Below are 22,254 nucleotides of genomic sequence, written 5' to 3'. Positions count from 1 at the left end.
AACGGAGAAAGACCGAGGGCCTCACTCCGGGGTGAGCTGCTGACGGTAAGTTCCCGATGCTCTTTGCCTGCCTTTCTCCTTCCCTGCGGAAGACCTCCTCCGGCCGCGCTAGGGAGAGCGGCGGGACGGGTCTGGGACAGAACGGGCTGACACCTCATTCCCCTGGAGCCGTCAGGCTGGAAGTCGCAGTGACTGAAACAGCACGACAGAAATATCGCAGCGCACCCGTGAAACGACGCTTTCCGTCGGCAGGCTACCTGCTGAGCCCCCTCTCGCCACACCTCGCGGTGGCCGCCCTCCCTCCAGCCTCCCGCAGCCCAACGGACGCCACCGGCCGCTGCCCGCCCCCGCGCTGCTCTCCCCGCTCGGCAGGTACACGCGGAGGCGCCCGGTGCCGCCAAGGCCACCGCAAAGGCCTGCGGGGGGCCTCTCCGGCGGCGGGGGACGCCGGCGGCTCGGCCGGGCGCCCGGCAGCCCCCCGCCGGGGACGGCGGGCCTGGGGGAGGACCGGCCGGGACTACGTTTCCCAGGGTGCCGCGGGGCGGGCGCCCGGCCCCGCCCGCCTGTCAGCGGGAGCGCTGCAGGTTGATCGCCGCGGCTGCAGATGAGCGGAGCCCGCGCGCGGGCGGGGGGGGCGGCCGGGGCAGCGCCGCCGGGGCCGGGTCGGCGGCCGGCGCACTATGCGAGGCCGGGAGGATGGCGGTGGAAGGTAAGGGCTCCGCGTCCCCTGCCCGCCGCCCCCGGGGTCCCTCCCCTGTCTCCTCCCCCGGGCACTCACCTGCGCCGCGGCGGGGCCGCCCCGGCCCGGCCCGGCCCGGCCCGGCTCGGGGGGGGGCAGTGCCCGCCGGCGGGGCCTGAGGCGGCGGCGGCGGCGGGGCCGCTCTGCCTCCCGCTGCACCGGCCTCGCCCGCTGCACCGGCCTCGCCCGCGGGGCGCCCGGCCGCCTCCCGCGCCCCTCGGCTCGGCCGCCCCTCAGGCGCCGCGCCTGCCCCCGGGCCAGGTGGCGTGGGGTCGGGCCGCTCGCCCGTGGGGGCCGGCGGCGGCGGGGGAGGCAGCGGGGGCTGCCCGCGCAGCCTGCGGCAGCCGGAGGCTTCAGTCCGGCAACTTCCCGGCGGGCCCGGAGGTGCCGCCTCTCCCGGCAGGGGCGGCAGACCTGCGCCGCCTCCCTCCGAGGTGGCCCCGGCGGCCCCGCTCAGCCCGCCGGGCGTCTTCCCCGCCCCGCCGCCGGTCTCCCGCCGGAGCCGAGGCGCCGCCGTCCCTCGGAGCCGCCCAAAACCCCCAAGTGCCTGAGGCCGTGGTGCCCACGAAGCTCCAGCAGCCCCCCGCCGTCCTCCCGCGTGGGCGCAGAGCTGTCGGCGCCGGGGCGCGCTCGGCCTCTCCTTCCCCCCTAGGAGATGCAGAAGCCCGTGGGCCGAGGTGCCCGGCTCCTGGGGAGGCGGGAGCTGTGAGGTGTTCGCGAAGTGCCCGGCTCCTGGTTAAGTTCCCGGTAATTGAGGTGGTGCCTACCAAGAGCTGGAAAGGTGGACGCTTTGTTGGGGTCTTCCAATAGATGCTGGGCTCCTGCAGCAGTCTGACGTTGGCTGCGTGTTCCCTTTCCGTGGGGCTTTTGGGAAGCTGGAGGAGAGATGTGACGAGGTGTATGGGAAAAGGCAAATCCACTTTCCTGCTGCCCGCTTCCAAAATTCACTCTGTTTTCTAGCGCCTTAGAGCAAAATGTTGAGAATCCCTGGGGTTTGTGTCCCATCTTGCTTGCTTCTGTGCCCTTGGGAAAGTTTCAGAAGTCCACAGTGTGAAAACCAGCCATCTGACCCCTCTCCTATGCTTCATTTGGGGTATGTTGGGTTTTTTTGGGGTGCTTATCTTGAGACCGCCTTGAGCTTTGTTTCTCAGGTAGGCTGAGATCTACAGTTCCATCAGAGACCACTTGCTTTATTGCTGAAAATCATGCTGAAAGCTGTCTTTTGCTGAGTACCAAAGTGGGTAGCACAGATGATAGTCCAGCAAAAAGTGACTTGGGCTCACTGAAGGCAGTGGGCAGCTTAACATCCCTGAAAAACAACTTCCTAGGCAAATCCAAATAAAGGTAAACAAAATCACTGTCTCAGAGGTGTCTGTGTACATCTAAAGTTGTCCATCCTAAGCTCTAAGCCTCTCCCTGAGTCAGACAGATGTGTTGTGCACAGGCTGCTCTACTGAGTGGCAGTTTTGAAGACTGTAATGATATAAAGAAGGAAGGTAGTGGTACTGAATAGAGGCATTGCTGCTTCAGTGGCAAAAACTTAGCAGTGTGAACTGGGCATGTGTGCCCGGTAATGGGTAAGTAAGTAAATGAAATGGACTGCCATGCACCAGATGGTTCATATGCCAGCAGCAACCCCTATTTCACTGTGCTCTCTAATGTCATCCTCCTTTATTTACTTCAAGTCCTTCTCAGTCGGTTTGCTAGATCTTTTCAGGTCTGTAATAATTCCTGTCATATCTGCAGTGCCTTCCATCTGAGAATCTGTAAAAGCTCTGTAAATATTAATGAAGGAAAGCTCTGCTAAAGCTTTGGGAAGCAGTGCCTTTCCCTTTTCCTGAGATGGGATTTTTTTCTTTAACTCCTTCTTCCCATTTCCTTCGCCCAGGATGCATCCCTGCGATGGTCTCTCAGAACAGGCTTTCTTGTATGTTCTGCTTTCCTCCCATTTGGGGTTTTTCTCCCTCAACTTTCTTGCATTTGCATAATTCTGTTACCCTCACACTAGCACAGCAAGATGACTACTTCAGCACAAGTAGCCATGCAGCTGTGACTACTTTGTGTAGACGTAGTGAATGCACATTTAAGGCCTTTTCTTATCCATCATTTTCTGTTGGAACTATGTTTCTTTGTGTGACTGTACTTAAAAGCATGCTTTTATCTTAATGCATCTTCTGCAGTATTGGAGCCCTGGGTGTGACCCGTATTCTTTTCATGAACTGCAACTTTTGGAGGGTAACATGTGGCATTACAGCTTCTGTTTGGGAAGCTGAGAGGTTACTTGTCCCTCATGGCTCTGATCACCACAGTGTGCCCATCTTACTCTAGTCAAAAATAAAGTTGGTATTGAATCTTCTAAATTGTTAGTTTTGTAGAAGAATGCCAATTTGCTGAACTCAAAATGTCTTGGACTCAGGAAAAGCAGACTACTTTTTTTTTTTTTTCTCCTAGTTGTTTGATTTGTTTGTTTTCATTGGAAAAACATTTTCCTGGTTTGCTGCTTGGGATCTTGAGAGCATAACCTGCTGTACGTCAGCTCTGGAAGCTTGGAAATAAGGAGAGCCCTGAAAACCCGGGTTAAGCTGAGGTTGTCTGGCCTTCCAGTCTCTGTGATAGTGGGCTGGGAGCTTGGCTAGGATGGGCTTCCTGGGTCTTCAGACCTTTTTATAGTGTAGCAAGGCTTCTGGATGGCTGGGCTAACTGGCTTCTTGTGCGAACTTGCAAGTGGCTGGCTCTGGCATGCAACTAGCAGGGAGTGGAGAGGTCCCTGGGGCACAAGGGAACCACGGATCCTGGAGCATGGGAGTTCCTGGCCAGAGCCAACATCCGCTGCCCCACCAGTTCCGCTACGGCTATTGTTCTCTGGAAACTGCCCATTTGTTAGTCTCAGCCATGAACCCAGAGACTCTTTGTTTCTCCTTTCAGAAATGCTCTGTGTGGCTAAAGTGAAAATATTTTGTAACTTCTAGTTCGTGGAGAATCTTTGAAAAATTCTGATTTCATTTTATCTAACAAACTTTTGAAGTCTTGCTCAAATTTGATTATTTTAGTGCTGTCTTAGCATGGAGTACTGGAGTTTAGTTATGGCAACAGATGTCCAATGGTTTACTTAAGGAAGATATCCCAAATTTTTTACTGGGATAGCTGGCGGCGATGGATTTGCAAGTATGAAATAGGAATTTGGAGGATACTACAGTTCCTTGCCAGTTATATGTAATACATACCTGAGCGTCCCAAAAGAGATTATGTGGACTGGGATGTCCTTTGGGCTGTGCAGTACCAGTGCTTCCTGATTGATGAAAGGATTGGTGTGTGTATGGGGAAAGTGAGTTTGCACTCCTTGATATGAGCCCATCTAGATGGGAGCACTGCCAAGGTAAGTCTATTTTTAGACCTAACAGTTTTGACAATGTTCCTTTAAGTGGTTTTTTTTTTTCCCTTTAGTAAGAATGAAAGAACTAGGTCAGAGCCAGTAGAAAAAGGCTTTTGATCTCTGCAACAGTGATCTCAAAATTTTTTTTTCTTTTTGCTCTTGTGCAGCAGAGGTAAAGGGGAAGAGAGAAATGGTGATTTCTTCCCCCCAGTGTTTATTGCACAGGAAAGTGAGAGACTGACAGCACCCACCAGATAATGTATGCATGCAGGTAATCCCACAGAGTTCTGTTGGATCCCCTGCAGCTCTGACCTGCAGTGTCTTTGAGATTCCTGAGGAAAAAAGTGCTAATTATATCATGGAGTTCTTTCATAGTAAGTGTGTAATGAAGTTTGGTCTAACGCCATTCCTGCTGTGTATAGGCTTTGGAAAGTGCATACATATGTTTGTTGCTGGTCTCCTCCTGAAAGTTTACATAAAATTCTACAGTCCTATGGCTCTTCTGTAGTGGGCTCATGCTATTGAGACCCTGGATCTACCTACGGGAGAATATTTTTTTACTAAGAGGTGGAGCCTTGCTGACAAAATGACAATGACTCTGGCCTTACCCCTTGGTAATCCTCAAGGGGACGAGAGACTTGAAGGAGGTTAGGGCATTCTGGGGTGCGGCATCAGGGTTAACTGCCGCAAGACTGAAGTTATTTGCAGCTTGTAGCCAACTTCTCTCAAAGCGATCCTCTGAATTTCAGTAATGTGATATACCTGGGTGGAAAGCCTTCAGTGCCTAGCCAGCTCCAACGGATATTGAATGCTGCCCTGTGTTTTCCTTAGAGACTTGAGGTATGGTGAGCTCATAGATGTGCTATGCCAGGAGTTCAGGACCATCCAAGGGACAGCTTTGAAGCAGGTTTCAATGTAGGTACCTATCATGCTGTTTCAGGGTGTGCCCAAAAGTACAACTCTTTTGACAGGTATTTAGTTATTCAACTTTGTCTTATTCCTACACCCACTCCAGGCGCAGACTAGATGTCTCTACATTAAGTTTCCAGGGAATGTGATCTAACAGATGGGTTTTCAGCACACTTAATTGCCTGTGGAGCAAAGCGGTAACAAACCCTGTCATTCAAAAATAGCATGTGCTTCCATCAATGCTCATGTTTTCTTCAATAGTTTCCAACCACTCCTTAGCTTGAGGGACTCAGACACGTGGCTTGGAAGGAGGGCTGAGACACTCATCTACCTCTCCAGTTGAAACTGTCGCATCGGGTCATAGCAGAGGAGATGGATAAGACCAATGGTGGAGGTGCACACAGGGCAGAGAGGAGTAAGACCTGAACTCCAGCCTTTGGTCTTGGTACCGGTTCTGTATGTTATTTAGTGACCATTTATTGCAAAAATGCACCAGCAGTTACGGGATTCCAGACTGGAACATAGGTCTTCTCCGATCCACATTCGTGTGGCAGCCTTCTTGTTGAGCTGTAACATCTATACCCTTCTTTCTTGCTCAGCAACAGCATAACTACAGAAGATGGGGCTTCCCTTCTTGACACGCCACCACCCCTCGCCCAGCCCCCCCTAGTGTGCATACAGCTTGGTGGCAGTGTGTGCTCCTCTGCCTTGAACCAATGCTTAGAGCTTTCCTGTCTAGGTTGCTACGTTTGAAAAAGTCACAGTTCATTGCATCTGTCTTTAACAAGATAGATAGTCAATGATCCCTCTCCAAAGGAGTAATGTAGCTATCTAAGGCCAGGAGTGTGTTTTAGACTGCAAGTTCTCATTTTGAATAGGTACACTATGCTCCTCAGGCATGGTATAGGGAGACTGTGAGCTGAAGTTCAGAAGGTGCATTCCACTGTGGGAACTGGAGACCCCAAAATGAAGCTGTGGCAACAAAGAATGTCACTGCACTCAGGTCTGTTTGAGTATATCAGATTGGGTGGGGATGGATGTGATTGCGGGTTACGTGGTCATTTTCCCTCTCTGGTTTTAGAAATGAACCCATATGGGGCAGAAATCAACATACAGTACAGACTTGGTGTATCACTGCAATTCCCTTAGATGAAATTTGGATGTAGGGTAAGAGTGTACCTGGAAACTCAGAAGCACTTTCAGGTCAACCAATTTAGATACAATTCCCTGAGTGTTTGGCCTTACCCTTTAAAATACTTGGAAGACTTAGAAGCTCAGGGAGGACGTTGGATTAATATAAATGAGCTGTTTCAATGGAACTGAATCCCATCGTAAGGATAAAACTTGCCAGGTGGTGGTGATGTACGGGCAAAGGGAAGGAATGGTGCTTTGAAAGTTCATGTGCTTTCTCCACCAAGAAGAGAAGGCAAGTGAGCAAATTACAAGAGTTAGACATTAGATGCATTTCCTAACATACTACTGGCAAGTACTGACAAAGTCTGTAGTGATGTTGTAAGATCCCATGTTCAATGCTTAAATGGAAATTATAAAACAGAATTCTTCCTGAGAGGTGTTTTTTTTTTTTTTTTTTTTTTTCCTCCCCCAAGATGTCCAAGCATGGTGGGTAACATCCAAGGAGGTTGTATAGCTTTATTCTTCTAATTTACAGCTCAGTCTGCGAGGGCAGGGCAAGCTGTTTGGAGCCAGTCTCTTGTGCTTCCCAGTATTGCTGTGTCCTGAGGGTTATGGCAGGAGATCAGCAGTGAGAAGGTCAGAGTAAGGCACTGTAGCCAGGTGGTGTCAGAGTTGCAGGTTGATGCAGGTTGTCCAGCTGATAACCCTGGAGAGGCTTCTGTCCAAAACATCATCTGTGCAGGCTTGCTAGTGAGTGCAGACCTAAGTATCTGGATAGCACTGTAAGTTTTTGTTTAGCCCATTGGACTCTGAAAGTGCTACAGCTAGTTTGCAGAGGTAGTAGAGCTGTTGGAGGGCTACTGTTCAGTGCAATGAATATTGAGTTTCTGGGTTTGTTAGGGATACTGTGTCTGGTTCTGGTGCCAACTTTCTCTGCTGTCCTGGCTGAGAAAGCTTTACCTTCTTGTGCCCTGTCCCGTCTCTCTGGTGTCTCTCTTTTTATCCAAACTGTATGATCTCTGAGGCAAGGACTCTCATTGAGATTCTCAGAGGTTGGGACTGAGCAATCCTATTGTGGGTTATTTCTCATGAAAGCTGTTGCCTTTGAATGGATACAGGTATTTACCCTTGCAGATTAACAGTTGAACAACTCAGGCCTCAATTATTTGCTCAAAGCATGCAGAGAATGTGGAGGGAGTAGTTCTGGAAGGTGCCAAAGGCAAAGGTGGAGAAAAGGGCTGGAAAATAGAGTAATTTTGAAGTCTTCTGAAACTGTGCGGTTGGTGGTGGTCACTATAGCAAACAGGATTTCAGGAACTATGAGGAAGAGCTCAGAACAAGGCAAGAAGGATCATTGTTTCTGTATCATTGCGTATTGCTCTTGTATTTTGAATGCTCCCTGCATTTTTGTTTGCCATGCGCCAGAAAAGGGACTGGACTGGAAAGAATACAGAAAAGGGCAGTCAGCTGGTCAGAGGGCAGGTTACAAAGATCCTGATTCTTTAGCCTGGAAAAGAGATGACCATGGAGAGAATCCTTAGACATCGATGAATGATTTGGAGAAGGTGAAAAAGGAACTAGGTCACAAGGCAGAACAATGAAGCTGTAGGGCTTTGTGCTTAAATTAAAAAAAGGAAGTAGTTTTTCATATAACACAGTTCCCCAGGTGCAGCTTTCAACCTTGGGTAATTCCTAACCTGCCAAGGAAGGATCAATTCATGTACGCCCTGCTTTCACGCCGTTTCCTTAAGCAGTGGCATAAAAGCCTAGACTTTTAGTCTGACCCAGCCTGATCACTTTTGTGACAACGTCTAGCTCATCTTGTGTGCATCCAGAACAATTCCACTCACTACAAGAGCTTGATTTGCATCAAGTAACTGAGAGGAGAATTTGGCCAGGACAACCCAGGAACACAGGGAGGAAGATGGGGAATTGGGTACTGAGCTATAAAAACGTTAACAGACAGGGTTGTGATATGTAAGATATGTAGCTCTCTTTTTTTTTTTCCCCAATGTATAAGAACTGATACTGTTCTGTATGAGGAACTGTCTGCTATGTCAGGTCAATGGGACTGGTGGGGAAGGAGGGGCCCCACATTAGGCTGCAGCTGTAGAAATGCCATCCTGGAAAACACCAGTTCCCCACAGCAGGTAGGGTTGGAAACTGCTGTACTGACCTGCATAAATTAGATGACATATGGGCTTAGAGAGACCTTCAGGAGAGCGTGAAGCAGATTAGATCTACAGATCTCAGCCTTAGTGTCTTCTGCCTTGTGTAGGTTGTACGTTCCCTCACCTTTGCATAGGGTCATCTTTCTCTCTCCAGAAGCGTCCTGTGGCAGGAGGACTACGAAGAGAATGATGAGGGAGTTGCCGTCAGTAGCTGCATGTTCTCTGTGCAGCATGAGCTAAACTTGGCATTAAAGAGCAGGTTTGTTACTTGGAACAGCAAGAATTCACCCTAATATGTGCTGCTCCTGGACGAAGCAAGAAGGTGGGCAGGGAGACTGAGCTTGGGCTGAAGTGAACTCTGCATTCAATTACAGGATCTAATATGGTTGCAGGGAGTATGTGACTGAACAGGAAAAGGACATGAGGAAGACATTTGGTGTGGATTGTAGCCTGTCTTCAGTACAGTCCTATCTGTCTCTATATAACGTGGAACCTGGCTAGCTCATGCTCTTCAGCTGAACATTCAGATAATTACTTCTCTCCATTCCCCCAGTCATTTTCTCTCCTCTGCCCTGTTATTGGGGCTCTTTCTTCCCCCTGCCCCAAGGGGATTTTAGTTGAGTTGCTTCTCTGCAAATAACCTAGTAAAAGCAAGAAAAAGACTTTTAATAATGCTGTTTCAGAAACATAAAGAAGAATTCTAATGAGTGTAAATAGATACTTTTTCCTGGATTTTCCTCTAGCAAAATAATTGCATACTCTGAGCTAATGGTTTGTTGCTACACAAATCAGCTGGGGTACTAGAGTGAGTAGGATACAGTGGTATGAGTAAGCAGTAGGAGGTGAAGAATTTTACTTGGGGAAGGAAGGAAAGCATTTCCAGGCTCTTCAGTTAAATGTGTAAGGGAAGGGGGATAGCCTCAAACAATGATAAAGGAGGTAACTTTTAGGCAGTTGAGAGAAAGCCAGGACTGAAAACAGAAGTCAACTGCCAGATTGCAAACTAGTTACGCTAGTGTGAATGAATAAATATATTTTCCTTTGCATTTTGATGACACTGGGCCTCACTCATGGGACAAGAAATAAAGCCTGGATCCACAGCTGAATTGCAGCCATTTCTGTGCCACATGTTCAGCAGACACCAGCTTTCATGCGTAGGGCAAAGGCAGAGATCTGTGATGCATGTCTGGGACAGCGCACCTCTGATGCTGTAGTAAAGACTTAACCTGTGTGTGTCTGAGCTGTTCTTTGTATGCTGGATAGGCTCACTAGTGTTTAGAAAAGGTTTCTGATGCAATGCTGGCTGATTATAGAACTGAACAGTAGGACTATTAGGACTTGAGATGAGGCATTCTTAGGAATATAATTTGTGGTGGAGCATGACTAGCTAATCTCCTGTTGTGGTTTAACCCGGCAGGCAGCTAAACACCACGCAGCCGCTCACTCACTCCCCCCTCAGTGGGATGGGGGAGAGAGTTGGCGGAGGGGGAAGTAAAATTTGTGGGTTTAGATAAAGACAGTTTAATAGGACAGAAAAGAAAGGGAAAAAATAATAATGATAAAAGAATTAGAATATACAAAACAAGTGATGCACAATGCAGTTGCTCATCACCTGCTGACCGATGCCCAGCCAGTTCCCGAGCAGTGCCCCCTGGCCAGCTTTCCCTCTAGTTTATATACTGAGCCTGATGTCATATGGCATGGAATATCCCTTTGGCCATTTTGGGTCAGCTGTCCCAGCTGTGTCCCCTCCCAGCTTCTTATGGCCCCGCCAGCCTACTCAGTGGGGTAGTGTGAGAAGCTGAAAAGTCCTTGACTTTGACAGTAAACAGTCTAAACTTACTTGACAGTAAACACTGCTTAGCAACAACTAAAACATCAGTGTGTTATCAATATTATTTTCATCCTAAATCGAAACCACAGCACTATATCAGTTATCATGAAATCCCGTTGCTATACAAAGGCAGAACTTGCATTGCTGAGGCTCCAAGGTCTATCTCGCATAGTGATAGTATGCAGTCTGTCTCCTGAAAGGCAGGTGTAACAGTTCCTGTCTTCTACGTGTACAGCATTTGCTAAAGTGTATGAGATAAGAGATGGGAAGTCGATATTGCCATATGTAAAATAAGTAGTTTCCAGTAGGAATATTGCCAAAAATGCAGAAGTACATTTCTTAGATGAGTAAACTTAAGTACATATGTATCCTGGTGGGGTGAGGGTCTTAAAAGGCAAACTTAACCCACACAAGAAGAGGATTTCTTATTCTGGGCTTAGCGTTTCTGTTCTGTAGACAACTAAGGAATCTTTTCTTCTCTCTATATGCTTGAGATTTGCATGGCCCTCAACCAAGTTATGAGTTTAGTTTGATTCCAGATGAAACTGCTAAGTTACTAATTCTGGTTTCTTGCTGTATTTCTGACACTGTACAAGACACCCTACCATCAGCTACCTCTTACAGCTGAGGTGTGTGTAAGAGATGTATGTGGAGTGTAGTAGATTGTCTCACCTTTTTTCTCCTTCTGTGTTTGTCTGGCTTTAGTTTGGGGCGCTTTTTCATTGTTTCTGGAGAGAGCAAAAGGCTTGTAGTAGTAATTGGCTTGGTACCATGGGGTGACTATGCAGTTACCCAGCTAGAAATGTTCAGGGATTGTTGCATCAAGAATGCAGTTACTTTAAATTTTGTTTTGGTGATGATAATTCTAAAGGGGTAAAAAAGGCACAAGCCCTGTAATTTACAGTTACAAACTAAAACGAACACTCCTCCTCAGAACGCTTTGTCCCCTTCTGCCTCTACCCTCTTCCTACGCCTGTCTCCCCTTTGCTTTGCCCTCCCTGCCCATCTTGACCTGGTTCAATGTCCACTTCCTTGCTGCAGAGCTGTCTCTTCTCTTGCCCTTCAAGATACCTCCCAGCTGGAGGGCATGTCCCACTGCTTGAACAAACTCTTGATTGTAAAATTCATGTGTTGTAAGAAGTTTATTTTTTGTTAAATTGATTAATCCAGTAGATGATTAATAGTCATGATAAAGAGAGGCTAGAAAGACAAGCAGCTCTGTGGAGGGACCAGAAGGTACAGCAGTGTGCAGCTGTGTCTGTCAAGCCTTGCTGTCTACGTCTGAGCTTTGAACTCAAACCTATGGGTATGGCTCATCAGAAGCAGCAGTTTACAAAGCACCCCACAGCTCGGTGCTGGCCTGGCTTTTGGCACAGCCTATCTGTAATCGCTTAATGCTGACTTTTGATGCTGACCAACAGAAGCAGATAGCTAGACACCAATATTACTTCAGCTAAGTACTTTGGGACTTCAGCCTTAGAGGAGGTTTCTGATAAATTCATGTTATCTGTACTGAAGTAGAAAAGGTCCTGACTGATTTGGTGGGCTGCTTTGCTCTGTGTGAATGCTGCTGATTTGGTGACCATTAGATAGGCAGATTTGAGAAACAGTGGGCAAAATCTTGAAGCTACTTCTTCAGCAGGTTGCCAGCAGTATTTACTAGGTGGCAACATAAGCAACAGGTTGTTTTCATGTGACACTTTGACTGCAGTTTCAGCTGGTCCAAAGTGATGAGTTGGGGGAACTCTGCTGATTTACATTAGCTGGAGATAGGACTGTATGGAGAAGTAATTCCTATAGGCAAAAGCCAGACAGTTTCTCAAAACTAGAAACTGATTGGTGAGGCAGATGGACTATCCATAGGAGTTACAGAAACTGATGACTGTGGAAAAACTTTCTGCCAGATAAAGTAGTCAAAATAATCCTAAATTTTGTGGTACAAATTAAGGTCACCTTATTAGCTGTTTTTAATCTGTTTTTTAGTATTGTAGAAGTGGTACTAACTGCTCAGGTCAGACACAATCTTTGAAATAATCCCATGTTTTCTAGGGGTATTCAGGGTATTCAATCTGGAATGAGATCTCAGTGTTCACAGTGTGAATGTCTCCTCTTTGATCAACCCAGTTAAAGGTTGTGAATGACAGCAACCAAAAAGCCTCAAGGATGTTTTTTGACTACTCGGTATGGAAATGCAGCATCTGGAAGTGTGTAGAAGTCTGACTGAAAGCGCTGACTGCAAAATTTGATGTGGTTGGAGATTTGATTTGCTTTTGACAAAGAACTGGGCAGAGATGGAAGGAACAGGTCCAGTGAGAGCTGCTGTCTAATGGGAATACCTGTTAAATCTTCGTGACCTTCATGAAGACTCAAGGTGACTGAAAAGGTATCTGGATTCTTTTTATAAGGTCCCTGCTGTGTCCAGCCTGAGTTTGTTAATGTTACAGCTGTACAGACTAACTTCTGTCTGTCTTTTTCAACAACGTGGCATTTTATGGTGGGAGTAGCAGGTGGATCGTATGGACTTATCTCTTAGAATTGTGCAGCTAAGTCTGTGGCATAAATACTTAAAATGGAGTTTGCATGTTTGCCAGCATTTGACACATGAAAGTTTTCTAAGGATTGTTAGAGGTTGGATGGGTATCTCCTGTGCCTGCTTTTTGTCTCCAAATAGCAGAAGCTAGCATATGACTGTGATGCACACGGAACAGGGCACATGAATAAGAAGATGCTATTTTTACTCGATTGCTTTTTAGAATAGAGCAATTGTTATTGCATGTAACTCAAGTACTTGCCAAATATGCTTTAATGTAGCCTTAATTGATCTGCTTAAAATTTTAAGCAGCCAGCAGTATTCCCACTGGTAGTTATGAAATGTTTGACATGGTAGGCAGTAGAGTGCACAGGGGTAGCGATTGATCATAGGTTTGATCTGCTAAGCCTTGAGCCTACAGATGGAGAGACAAAGACTTTCCATCTGCCCATGCAAAACTTTGGATATATCAAGGCTGTGTTTTGAAAAGTGCCTTCAGGCTTTCCTCAAGACAGGATTCCCAGAGCACCCTCTAGTAAAAGGCAAGGCTTGTCCCCAGATGCCAGTAACCTACTATGGCTCTGGGTGACTTTTGTGTACCATCAAGCATGCTCAGACAAGCTGTCTCTTGGCTGCTTGCCACCCGGGAGGCAGGCATGTATGGGAGGAAGGTAGCGAGGGGAGCAGAGCATTCATGTTGCCCTGCAAGCTCTCCTTTCAAACTGCATACGCATGCCATAAGGGATCTGCGTGGGCACAGACCTCAGCTCACATGGATCAGCTTCTGCAAGGCAACAAATTCTCGTGCTCTGTATACATGGAAAGGACTTAGGTTTGTGTTCTAGCATGTGGAAAAAATACGCTGTGTATTGCATTAATTTTGTTCCTTCCCTAGTTTTTTAGGACAGATGTGGTCATTTTTCCATTTTGGGTGCTTCACTTACTATTTTCTTGCAGAGTTTTTGACTGTTATAACTTGGCAGATCTCGGCAGTCTTTTCTTTAAAGTTCTGGAAAAGTGGATATTTTCCTGTAGATTCAGCTCTACCATTGAGCTAGGAGTGCAAGAGCACTTAAGTACCATTGAGTTAGGAGTACAAGAGCACTTAAGTACCTTTGTTTTAAATAATAGTTTGTTTTGTAAATGTAATCTGTGGATCTATGTTATTGTGTCTGCCAGCACTATTCATCATGTGCTTGTTGCTGTGCAGCAGGAGCTGTACAAAACATCCACGCTCCCTCCCCAAAAGAAAACAAGTTCCCACCACTGAAAGCTTTCAATCCAAGTTGAGTGACAATTGTTAGGGAGCATGAAGAGAGACATGGCATTAATCAACTGTTAGGCTGATGATATCGGGTGATTTGGAGGTAGGGTTTGGTGTCTTGATGGACTTTCAAAGTCTGGAAATGATGAGGTGGATTTAATTTGGTAGAGCGAAGAGGTGCTGAGACAGTAGGGATATTGTCAAAGCTGCGGTGTGGGAAAATGGTCTGAATGCAGTGTGGGGTGAGCTAGTGTTAGCTAATACCAGGGTAATAAGAAGTAAGAGCCTGGACAAGTATTTTAGCAAGAAACTACTTTGTAGGTAGAATCTTTTTCAGATGAATGCCATTAAGTCCTGAAAAAGACTTAAGAAGAGTCAGCTAAGAGGGTCAGAGCAGTTGGGTTGTGGTAAAGTTGGTGATTTGTGATTCTTTTGTAAGAGCTGCTTAGACTTGGTTCTACAGGACGTTAACCCTGGGTGCTGTCAGCCTGCCAGCCCCTTTAGTTTTGCACAGTCGATCCTGAGTTTAGAGCTGGCCTTATCTAGCTAAAATTATGTAAGATGCTGATTTAAGAAGATAATATGTTGTTATTGACCAAATGTTGACCTCCTTCCCTGCTTTTAACAAATCTTGAAAGGGAGCAATTGTGGTTTGTATTGACATTTAAAAGGAGGCAAGAGCTCTACCTCTGTCTGCCACAGAGATGGATATATGTATTTCTGTCTGGTAACAGGAAATAATAGACCCATGAAAGCCAATATTCTTTCCTTCTTACCTGCTGTGTAGCTGAGAGTTGGAGGCAGCACTAGAGGAAAACAATAGAGCTGGCTACCTGAAGATGGCTCATGACAAAGACAGATTAGTTTTGTCAAGTGACTGAGGTACTTATCCTCACCTCTGCTTTTTTCCTCCTGCCCTTCAGTCTCCCTTCTCCGCATGCTGAGGCTCTTGTTCTAGGTGTGTCTTCCTTAAGGAACAGATTCAGTCCAGGTGTATGGTAAGCCAAGATCGTGATGGGGGTGACTGAGAGAGATGAACTCCTTCTGCCCCTAGCAAATAAAAAAGTTGTCTTCCCCCCCCCCCCCCCGCCCCCGCATCGGCAGCTTTGGAAAAGTCTTCCCTGAGGCAGCCTATGTTTCTTGTAAGCAGTCACCTCTTTTCAATAAAAATGTAATGGGCATGTATGTAATCGTTAGCAGCCTCTCCAATTTTTTCTCTTTTGTATCCTGAAGGAGCCCAATATAAAGCATTGCTGAAACAGCACTAACATTGATTACTCTTGAAAGAATGATGGGCTAAGAGTCAAGCAGCATCTTGCCATGTGATTTATTTCTCTTTTAAGCCATCCAGGTGATGCTTATGCTACCATGTTATCAGAAATCTGGATCATTTGCTCCCTGTAATGCATGGTAAATCAATGCTGTAACCCAGAAGGCTTTCCTTGTCCATCCCCTACCACCCTCCTCCCTCCTAATACAATCTGTATTGTTTGGGGGCACTGGGAAGGGAGGAGTTGCAATCCACAGGAAGCTTGCTGCTGGCAATGTTCTTCCAGGCAGTGTTAAGTCCCACTGTGCATTGTGATTTCTCTCATAACGAGCACTGGAAGGGGGCTGACAGCCAAAACCTGCCTGTTTCTGGATGCTGCTGAAGTGTGTTAGCATTTCAAAGGTGTATGCACCTATGTCTTCCTATTCAGCTAGGCAAGATCCTTGAAGAAGACAGTTGGAGGGATTTTCATAGACCGCATTCCATGCCAAGTGTCTTTCACTGCTAATTTCCAGCTCTTGCTGGAGCAGGGTGTGCTGGGAGTACTTTTACAGGTTGGTTAGGATATCTCCATTTTTTTTGTGAAGAAGGGAATTAGTTTGGCTACTAACAGAACAGTTTCCATTCTCACTGGGCTGTGAAAAAGTCTGTATTGGTGGATCACATCCATCTTTTCTGTGGTCTGGAGGATAAGCGAAGTAGTCATTAGTAATTGTTTCTTTCAGGTAGGTAAATATGATCTAGAGGAGATAGATAATGATAGGTGGATATGATCTAGGAGAGAGAAATTTTTGGTGTCTTAAAGACACACTCATGCAAATATAAACTACAAAGTCATATCTGTTTGAAACCTCTCATGGGAGGTTAAAAGCCCCAAAGACTCCCTTCTAGCCATGACAAAAGGAAAATCTGGGAAGGGGTAGGTATGGAGTGGACCTAGAAATAAAGGGCTCGAAAGCTAGGAAATGCCTCTGCTGACATTATTAACGTTTAAGTATTTATGTTTTGGATTGACTCAGTGGTGTGGCTGGGAAAACCAGTAGGAGGAAAGGAGTGACTTGAAGACAGTTCTCTATTTTTCCTGCTTCACCAGTGAGAGGCAATGCCAGAACGATGGGATTTGGTTTTGCATTGCCTTCGACCAACCTACGGAATTGACTTGAACCAGGGAAGAAAGAGACTTGCAAGAAGAGCTGCAGCTAGACTTAGGGGAAAGCTCCTTAGAGTTGGTTTGGGAAATGAGGCTCTGTAGCAGCTCTCTAGGTATCAGGAAGAAATTGCACATGCCTGCGCTACTAAAGTGAGACAGAAAGATGAGATAAGAACAGCTTCAACAGACTGCTGCAGACCCCTTTTCCTTATGTGCTTTTTTCCCTATTAAAATAAAAAATGCTCTTGTTTTTGAGAAATTGGTGCCTGAAGGGGAAACCCAGGAGTTCCCAAAAATCTTCTCAGATGGTTTTCAGTGCTTTTAGAGCAAAACCACAACAGTATGCAAGGCCTAAGCAGAGGGAGGATCCCTTTTGAGAAAGAAAGGATTTTTAGCTGGAAATCCTTCTACTGTGGTGGCCAGTGGAAACCCTGCCTTACCTCCAGACGCTCTGCATCGTTCACCTCTTCTGTTTCCTTCCCCAGAAGGAGGTCCATGCAGGGCTCAGCTCTGGACATGATGTAGTCTAGTGATTCCTTCTCCTCTTCCTCTCATGCTGTCTGCTAAACAATTAACTATTTGGAGAGGGATCTCTGTCTCTCTTACATACTTGTAAGAGAAGTCTAGGACTAATCCCCTACAGCTACTCACAGTAAGCCTGAAATTTCACTTCCCATTTTTAGTTTCACTTACTAGTTTTCTGTGGGCCAGTGACATATTTTTCTATTCTTCTACACAAAATGGCTGCAATTTGTGATAACACATGTTGCAATTCTTTACTGCTTTCCATCACTCAGTGTTGTTAATGAATTATCCTTCATAATGTTCCTTTGACTTGAAGATAGGAGATATTTCCATCCCTAGCTTACAGAAGTAGATATTGTAGTGCTTGGACAGATGACTTGCATTTTACAAATATTTGGACGTTTTTAAAAAATCTCAAGGAGAAAAGGCCAACATTTTGGCCTCTGCTTTAATTCTGCACCAAGGAATTGCTGTAATTGAGGCTCAAAGTTTTCAACTAAGACTCTGGGTTTTAAGGTGGTTGGATTTTCAAAAGGTGCTGTAGAAGGACCCTTTGCCTTCTCTGGCAGCTTGAGCCCATTTCCTCTGAGAGGCTTTCAAGGGTTGATCCGTAGCTGGTAGAAACTGGCAGTTCTGATTCCTTCCCCTGTTCCCCGTCCTTTGCTTCTAAGCCAAGCAAGAGTAAAATGGCAGCTTTTATTTTGGCTTTACATTGTGTTTTGGGTTTCTATTCAGGTCTGTCAAACATTGCACCACAGTATCTGAGCAAAGTTCTTTTGCGTACAGGGGAAATTGGGACCGTTAATTATAAGTAGCACTAAAAGTAGTGCAGTTACCCAGGAACATGAATGCAAAAATTGGATGGTCACATGAAGGGGAAGTTGCCTCAGGATCCTCACACATTTGAAAATTGCTACGCGTGCCAAGAAGGTTGTTAAGGCTACTCTCTGTGTGAGTGCTGGAAATGTGTGAAAATGATTAAACTACTGCCATAGGTCTAAATGTGCATTTCTGTGGTATGGTTTGCATTTGTTTTATTTTTTCTCTGGCTGCTTTCCTTATTCCACTGTCATTAGTCCATACCTCATTATATGCTCCTAGAGAGTACATCCCTCTTGCTTGTTAGGTTGGTGTAGGTGGTATTTTGCAGTGGTACAAAGTGCTGAAGGAGAGATAATTAGCTGGGTAAGTCATTACTCCGTGCAGAGACTGACTTGCTGACTTGCTGTGCACTGCTTACTTATCCCACGTTGTTTAGGACCTAGAATGTTGTAGTAATTGAAAATGTAATAGAAAAACCTTAACTTGCTTGGCTAGAAAAGAAAAAAAGGTATGGCTGCATGATGAATACATGGGATATATTGTCCTACCCTAAGTAAAAGCTGTAAGTTGAGGGTCTTGGATGCTGTAGTGAATCCAGTAGAGCACAGTTCAATACAGTAGCCTACACTAAATAGCCTTATACAGTGCTGCATTGCCTCTCATTTTCTTTCTCAAATATCTCACCCTGAATCCATGTCAAGGTACAGACAGTTCTTTTGCCGTGATGTGACATAGCTCTGGTTACCACGTGGCACTTCTTAGTACTTTGTGATAAATGTTTGTAACATTGGGTTCTTCTTTCCTAAGCAGTGTTTTTTCTTTCTCATATTTTTTTCCCAGCTATCCATTGCAATCTGAATCCAAATGGTATTGATCACCCTGTCCCCACAGAAGGTATTAATCTGCAACTTGAAGGTGAAGGAGTTGAATCACCCTCTGTTAAGAGCACTAGTACTCCAAAAGGGCCTGAGTCAAAAGAGACACCCAAGAGACAAGTGGAGCCAGAAATATCTAAGGTAAGTAGGACTGGGTTCTTATTTATTTTCGTGAGTCTTAAAAATCCAGGCTTCTTGAAGTCCTGGCTACTGCTTAAAAAGCATTTATCATCCTGTTAAAGACATACAAAGGTGCAAAAGTAACAGTCTAAGGAAGTGGGTGTAGGAGAAGCAAGGTATTGTCGTGGAGTTTTAGCCCACACACAACTTGGACATCACACTATTTTTCTCTAGATGAAGATAATTAAAATAATGGAATCTCTCTTTTTCAGGCACTGTGTAGACTTTTTTTCCAAATGACTTGGGTAACAACCAGAATGGGAGTAGATGCATTTTTGTTGAGTCTTTTTTGTTTGCTTGTTTATTTTTTCCTGGGACAGGTAAACGAAGAGAAAGGTTCTATGGCTATAGCAATATATGTATTTTTATACAGGGTGACTGAGTTTATTAATTAAACTGTTAACTAATTTTAGGTAAAATACCAGGTCAGTTCTTCCATGTCTGGTATGTCAGTGAATAAACATACTTCTGAGGTGAATTCCTAAAGACAAATGAAGTGTCTGTTCTCATTCATAAGCTGCTGTTTCTTGTTTGTGTGCAGCAGACATGATTACCAAGTGCACATGAATGTGCGTGCTCCAGACACTTTGGGTATAGGACAATAATTTCTCATATTAGATATGTTTTTACTAGAATGAAAAATAAGAGAATGTTAAAAAAAAAAATGGGAGAGATTCTTTAAAAGCATTATCAGTCTTTTTGATCTTTAAAGGCCTAAAACCAGGGTTTTGGGGGTGAGTTCTGCAGATTGGAAAATTGAGTTTTTACTGAATCTGACACTTTGGGAGTTAATAGAGCAAATAAAATGAGTGTCCTGTTTTGTTGGTTTTTTTTTTTAAAAGGTCCATAAAAGGCAGTAACAATTAATTCAATGACTGAACAAAGAAGAGTATTTCCTACTGTCATCAATACAATAAATCTAACAAATAACATGCATACAGTTGTGATGTATTTCACTTTTAGAATAAAATAGCATTAAACGTTTTGAGCAGTAGCCTTGACAATAAAGGCTGGGTATGAATTCTCCATTCTGATTTTTATCTAAAATAACTAGTTTTAAATGAGTACAATTTAAACTTATTTCATTCTGTCTTAAGTAATTGAGTTAGATCCAGTACAGGTTGGCATTGATCAAAATCACTGCTACCTGCAGTCTGTTTTGTGGCCAATTATTAAGCACGTTGCTGATTTCTCTTGAACCCTTGGAGAACAGGTTTGTGCTTATTGCTTTGAATCATCCATTTGGTAACAAGACCACCACATTTTGGATGGCCTTTGAGACAAAGCTCAGCTAATAATGCATTTACCCAGCTTTTTGCAGACAAAGGCAAGCTAACTCTGCCTGTGTTTCAACCTGACCAGATGAAAATCTGCCCTGTATTGAAAGCTAAGGAGGTATGCTAAGCTCAGAGGAGATCTTACAAGCTTGGATGTGAAGAAGCTAAATGACGCAATGGGGCTTCCAAGTGAGAATGGGCTCATGTGTAGTTGACATGGAACACAGGCAGATCAAGCTTGTATTTGCTTGCAAAATACTCATCCTAGTGGAAAATCAGGATGAAATGTATCAGTGATTTAATGTAATGGAGCCTGTTTCCACTGTCTGAGCTGTACTTGTTGGATTGAGGAATAGAAAACCATTTCCAAAGGCTGTCCCTGCTGGAGTTAGCTGGGGAGGAGGGGAAGCGTAGTGCTCTCAAAGTAGTGAAATCAACTGTTGGTTTCCTACATCTGACTGCAGTAGCTTTATTTAGAAGCTTGGGCATGCTTCAGATTTAAAAACAAACAAAACTAAACATTTTGGTTGATGGAATAAGCTTGGTGTAATAGTATCAAGCTAATGAAGTGGACTGTTTTTCTGAATGTATTGCTACCTTGTTAGTAACTTTGTTTTTTATGTGTTGTATTAACTCAGTGATGTTTTTCATCTGGATTCATATGTTATAGCCTGAGGTGGCCTGTCTTTTCTGGCTTGCACTGCCTTAAATTTAAAAGTCGTGTTGCTTTATCCTTTAAAATGTGAATATAGAGTTGGTTTGTAACTTGTGTGGCTTTAAGAGTTGAATTAAGCTGTCATTATGAAAATTTACCCATGCAATCATATCTGTACAGTGGAAAGATGAGCGGGAATAGAGGAAAATATTGTAAATAAAACATCGTGGGCAGATCCATTTGTTTTACATTTCCTCATTGCTCAGTTGTTTTTAAAGAGGTTTCTTTGCAATCCTATGTATTCAAATAATATTAACACATACCTCTAGTGAGACTTATATTGCACAAAGCAATGCAATGTATTGAACGCATTTTAAGATGCCTTATAGACCATCTTCTCTGCTTGCAGCTTTCTAATTTGTCTTCATTGGGACCAATTCTAGTACTTTAAACCCCTGGCTGCTTTAAGGTTTTGCTGTCCAAAGAAACAAACAAAATCTCTGTTCTAATAATGTGTGTCCTCCTTTTTCCATCCTCAGCTATGGACTTGCAGAACAGTAGTAACTTATGGGCTACAGATAGGAGCTGCATAAAAAGGAACTTTAAATCTGTAATCTAAATAGGGAAGTACAAGTGCTTGTTTCTATATTTGGGATGCAGCAGAAAGTGTAGCATGAGTGAAGGATCACTCATTTCGAAGTTCCTGATTAGTATGGAATCTAATTTTTATAGGCTGACTGAGGTAGAATTCTAACGGAAAATGGAACAATGATCTTAGTCTCCCTCAGCTGGTTCCTTAAGGAACCACCTTGTTACAAATGTGAGCAAGGCCAGAAAAGGCCAATATTATTCATATCTAATCTGATATGCATAATCCAGTGAGACTCTGATAATGTACAGGTTATAATACAAATTAAGAAAATTATGTGAAGTGTAAAAATACTTACCTTTTTATATATTTATTTTAAAGTATGTATTTATGTATATCAATACACACACTTTCTTGGTCAGTAATTGATTTTTCAGTATTCATGGGATATAAAAAAAATTCAGGCAGTTGAGTGGACACTTTTACAGAGCAAAAAACTTAATTGGAGAGAGCAAGGATAGTTTTTAATAGAATTTTTTTTATATATATTATTTCCTTAACCAACACCTACATCTAACCTCTGTTGTGTGTGTTTTCTGGAATTCTTATATTTTCTAATTAAAATGCTACTTCTGGCTCTTATGTCTGGTCTGCTTGGTTTTAATATCATAGTTATCTCTAGATAAACACAATCAGTCAGGACATTTGGAGTTACAGACTAGAGTTCTGTTAAAAAAAATTAAAAGTTTTACTATACTTTTGAGGTCCTGTACTTCCCTGAGTATAGGCTTTAACAGAAGGCGACTTTCTTAACAAGATTCAGAAAATCATCTCTTACGGAAATATTAACTTTTATCAAGGCTTCCCACATGTTGCAGTCATAAAGCCCTGTTCATTGTGAGCATGAGACTCAAATCTGGTCAGTCACTTATTAGAAGATTATTTATTCAGGGAGTT

At 44.5% G+C, this 22,254-nt stretch overlaps 1 protein-coding gene across 7 annotated transcripts in view; it reads left to right on the top strand.

The window, feature by feature from the left end:
• The first annotated feature begins 471 nt into the window (after window positions 1-471).
• SAMD12 (sterile alpha motif domain containing 12) overlaps window positions 472-22,254 on the top strand; it is a 182,168-nt gene continuing 160,385 nt past the window's right edge. For 2 of the 7 annotated variants that reach the window (XM_052787544.1, XM_052787547.1), the window contains exons 1-2: window positions 472-709; window positions 18,562-18,737. In XM_052787544.1, coding sequence (XP_052643504.1) covers window positions 697-709; window positions 18,562-18,737 — 189 coding nt within the window. In that variant the 5' untranslated portion in view covers window positions 472-696. The remainder of the gene's footprint in view (window positions 710-18,561; window positions 18,738-22,254) is intronic. The other 5 variants (XM_052787549.1, XM_052787548.1, XM_052787542.1 and 2 more) reach the window with 5 other exon arrangements.

This window comes from Harpia harpyja, chromosome 5 (assembly GCF_026419915.1).
Source record: "Harpia harpyja isolate bHarHar1 chromosome 5, bHarHar1 primary haplotype, whole genome shotgun sequence".
NCBI lineage: Eukaryota > Metazoa > Chordata > Aves > Accipitriformes > Accipitridae > Harpia > Harpia harpyja.
This window is presented reverse-complemented; position numbering and strand designations above follow the sequence as displayed.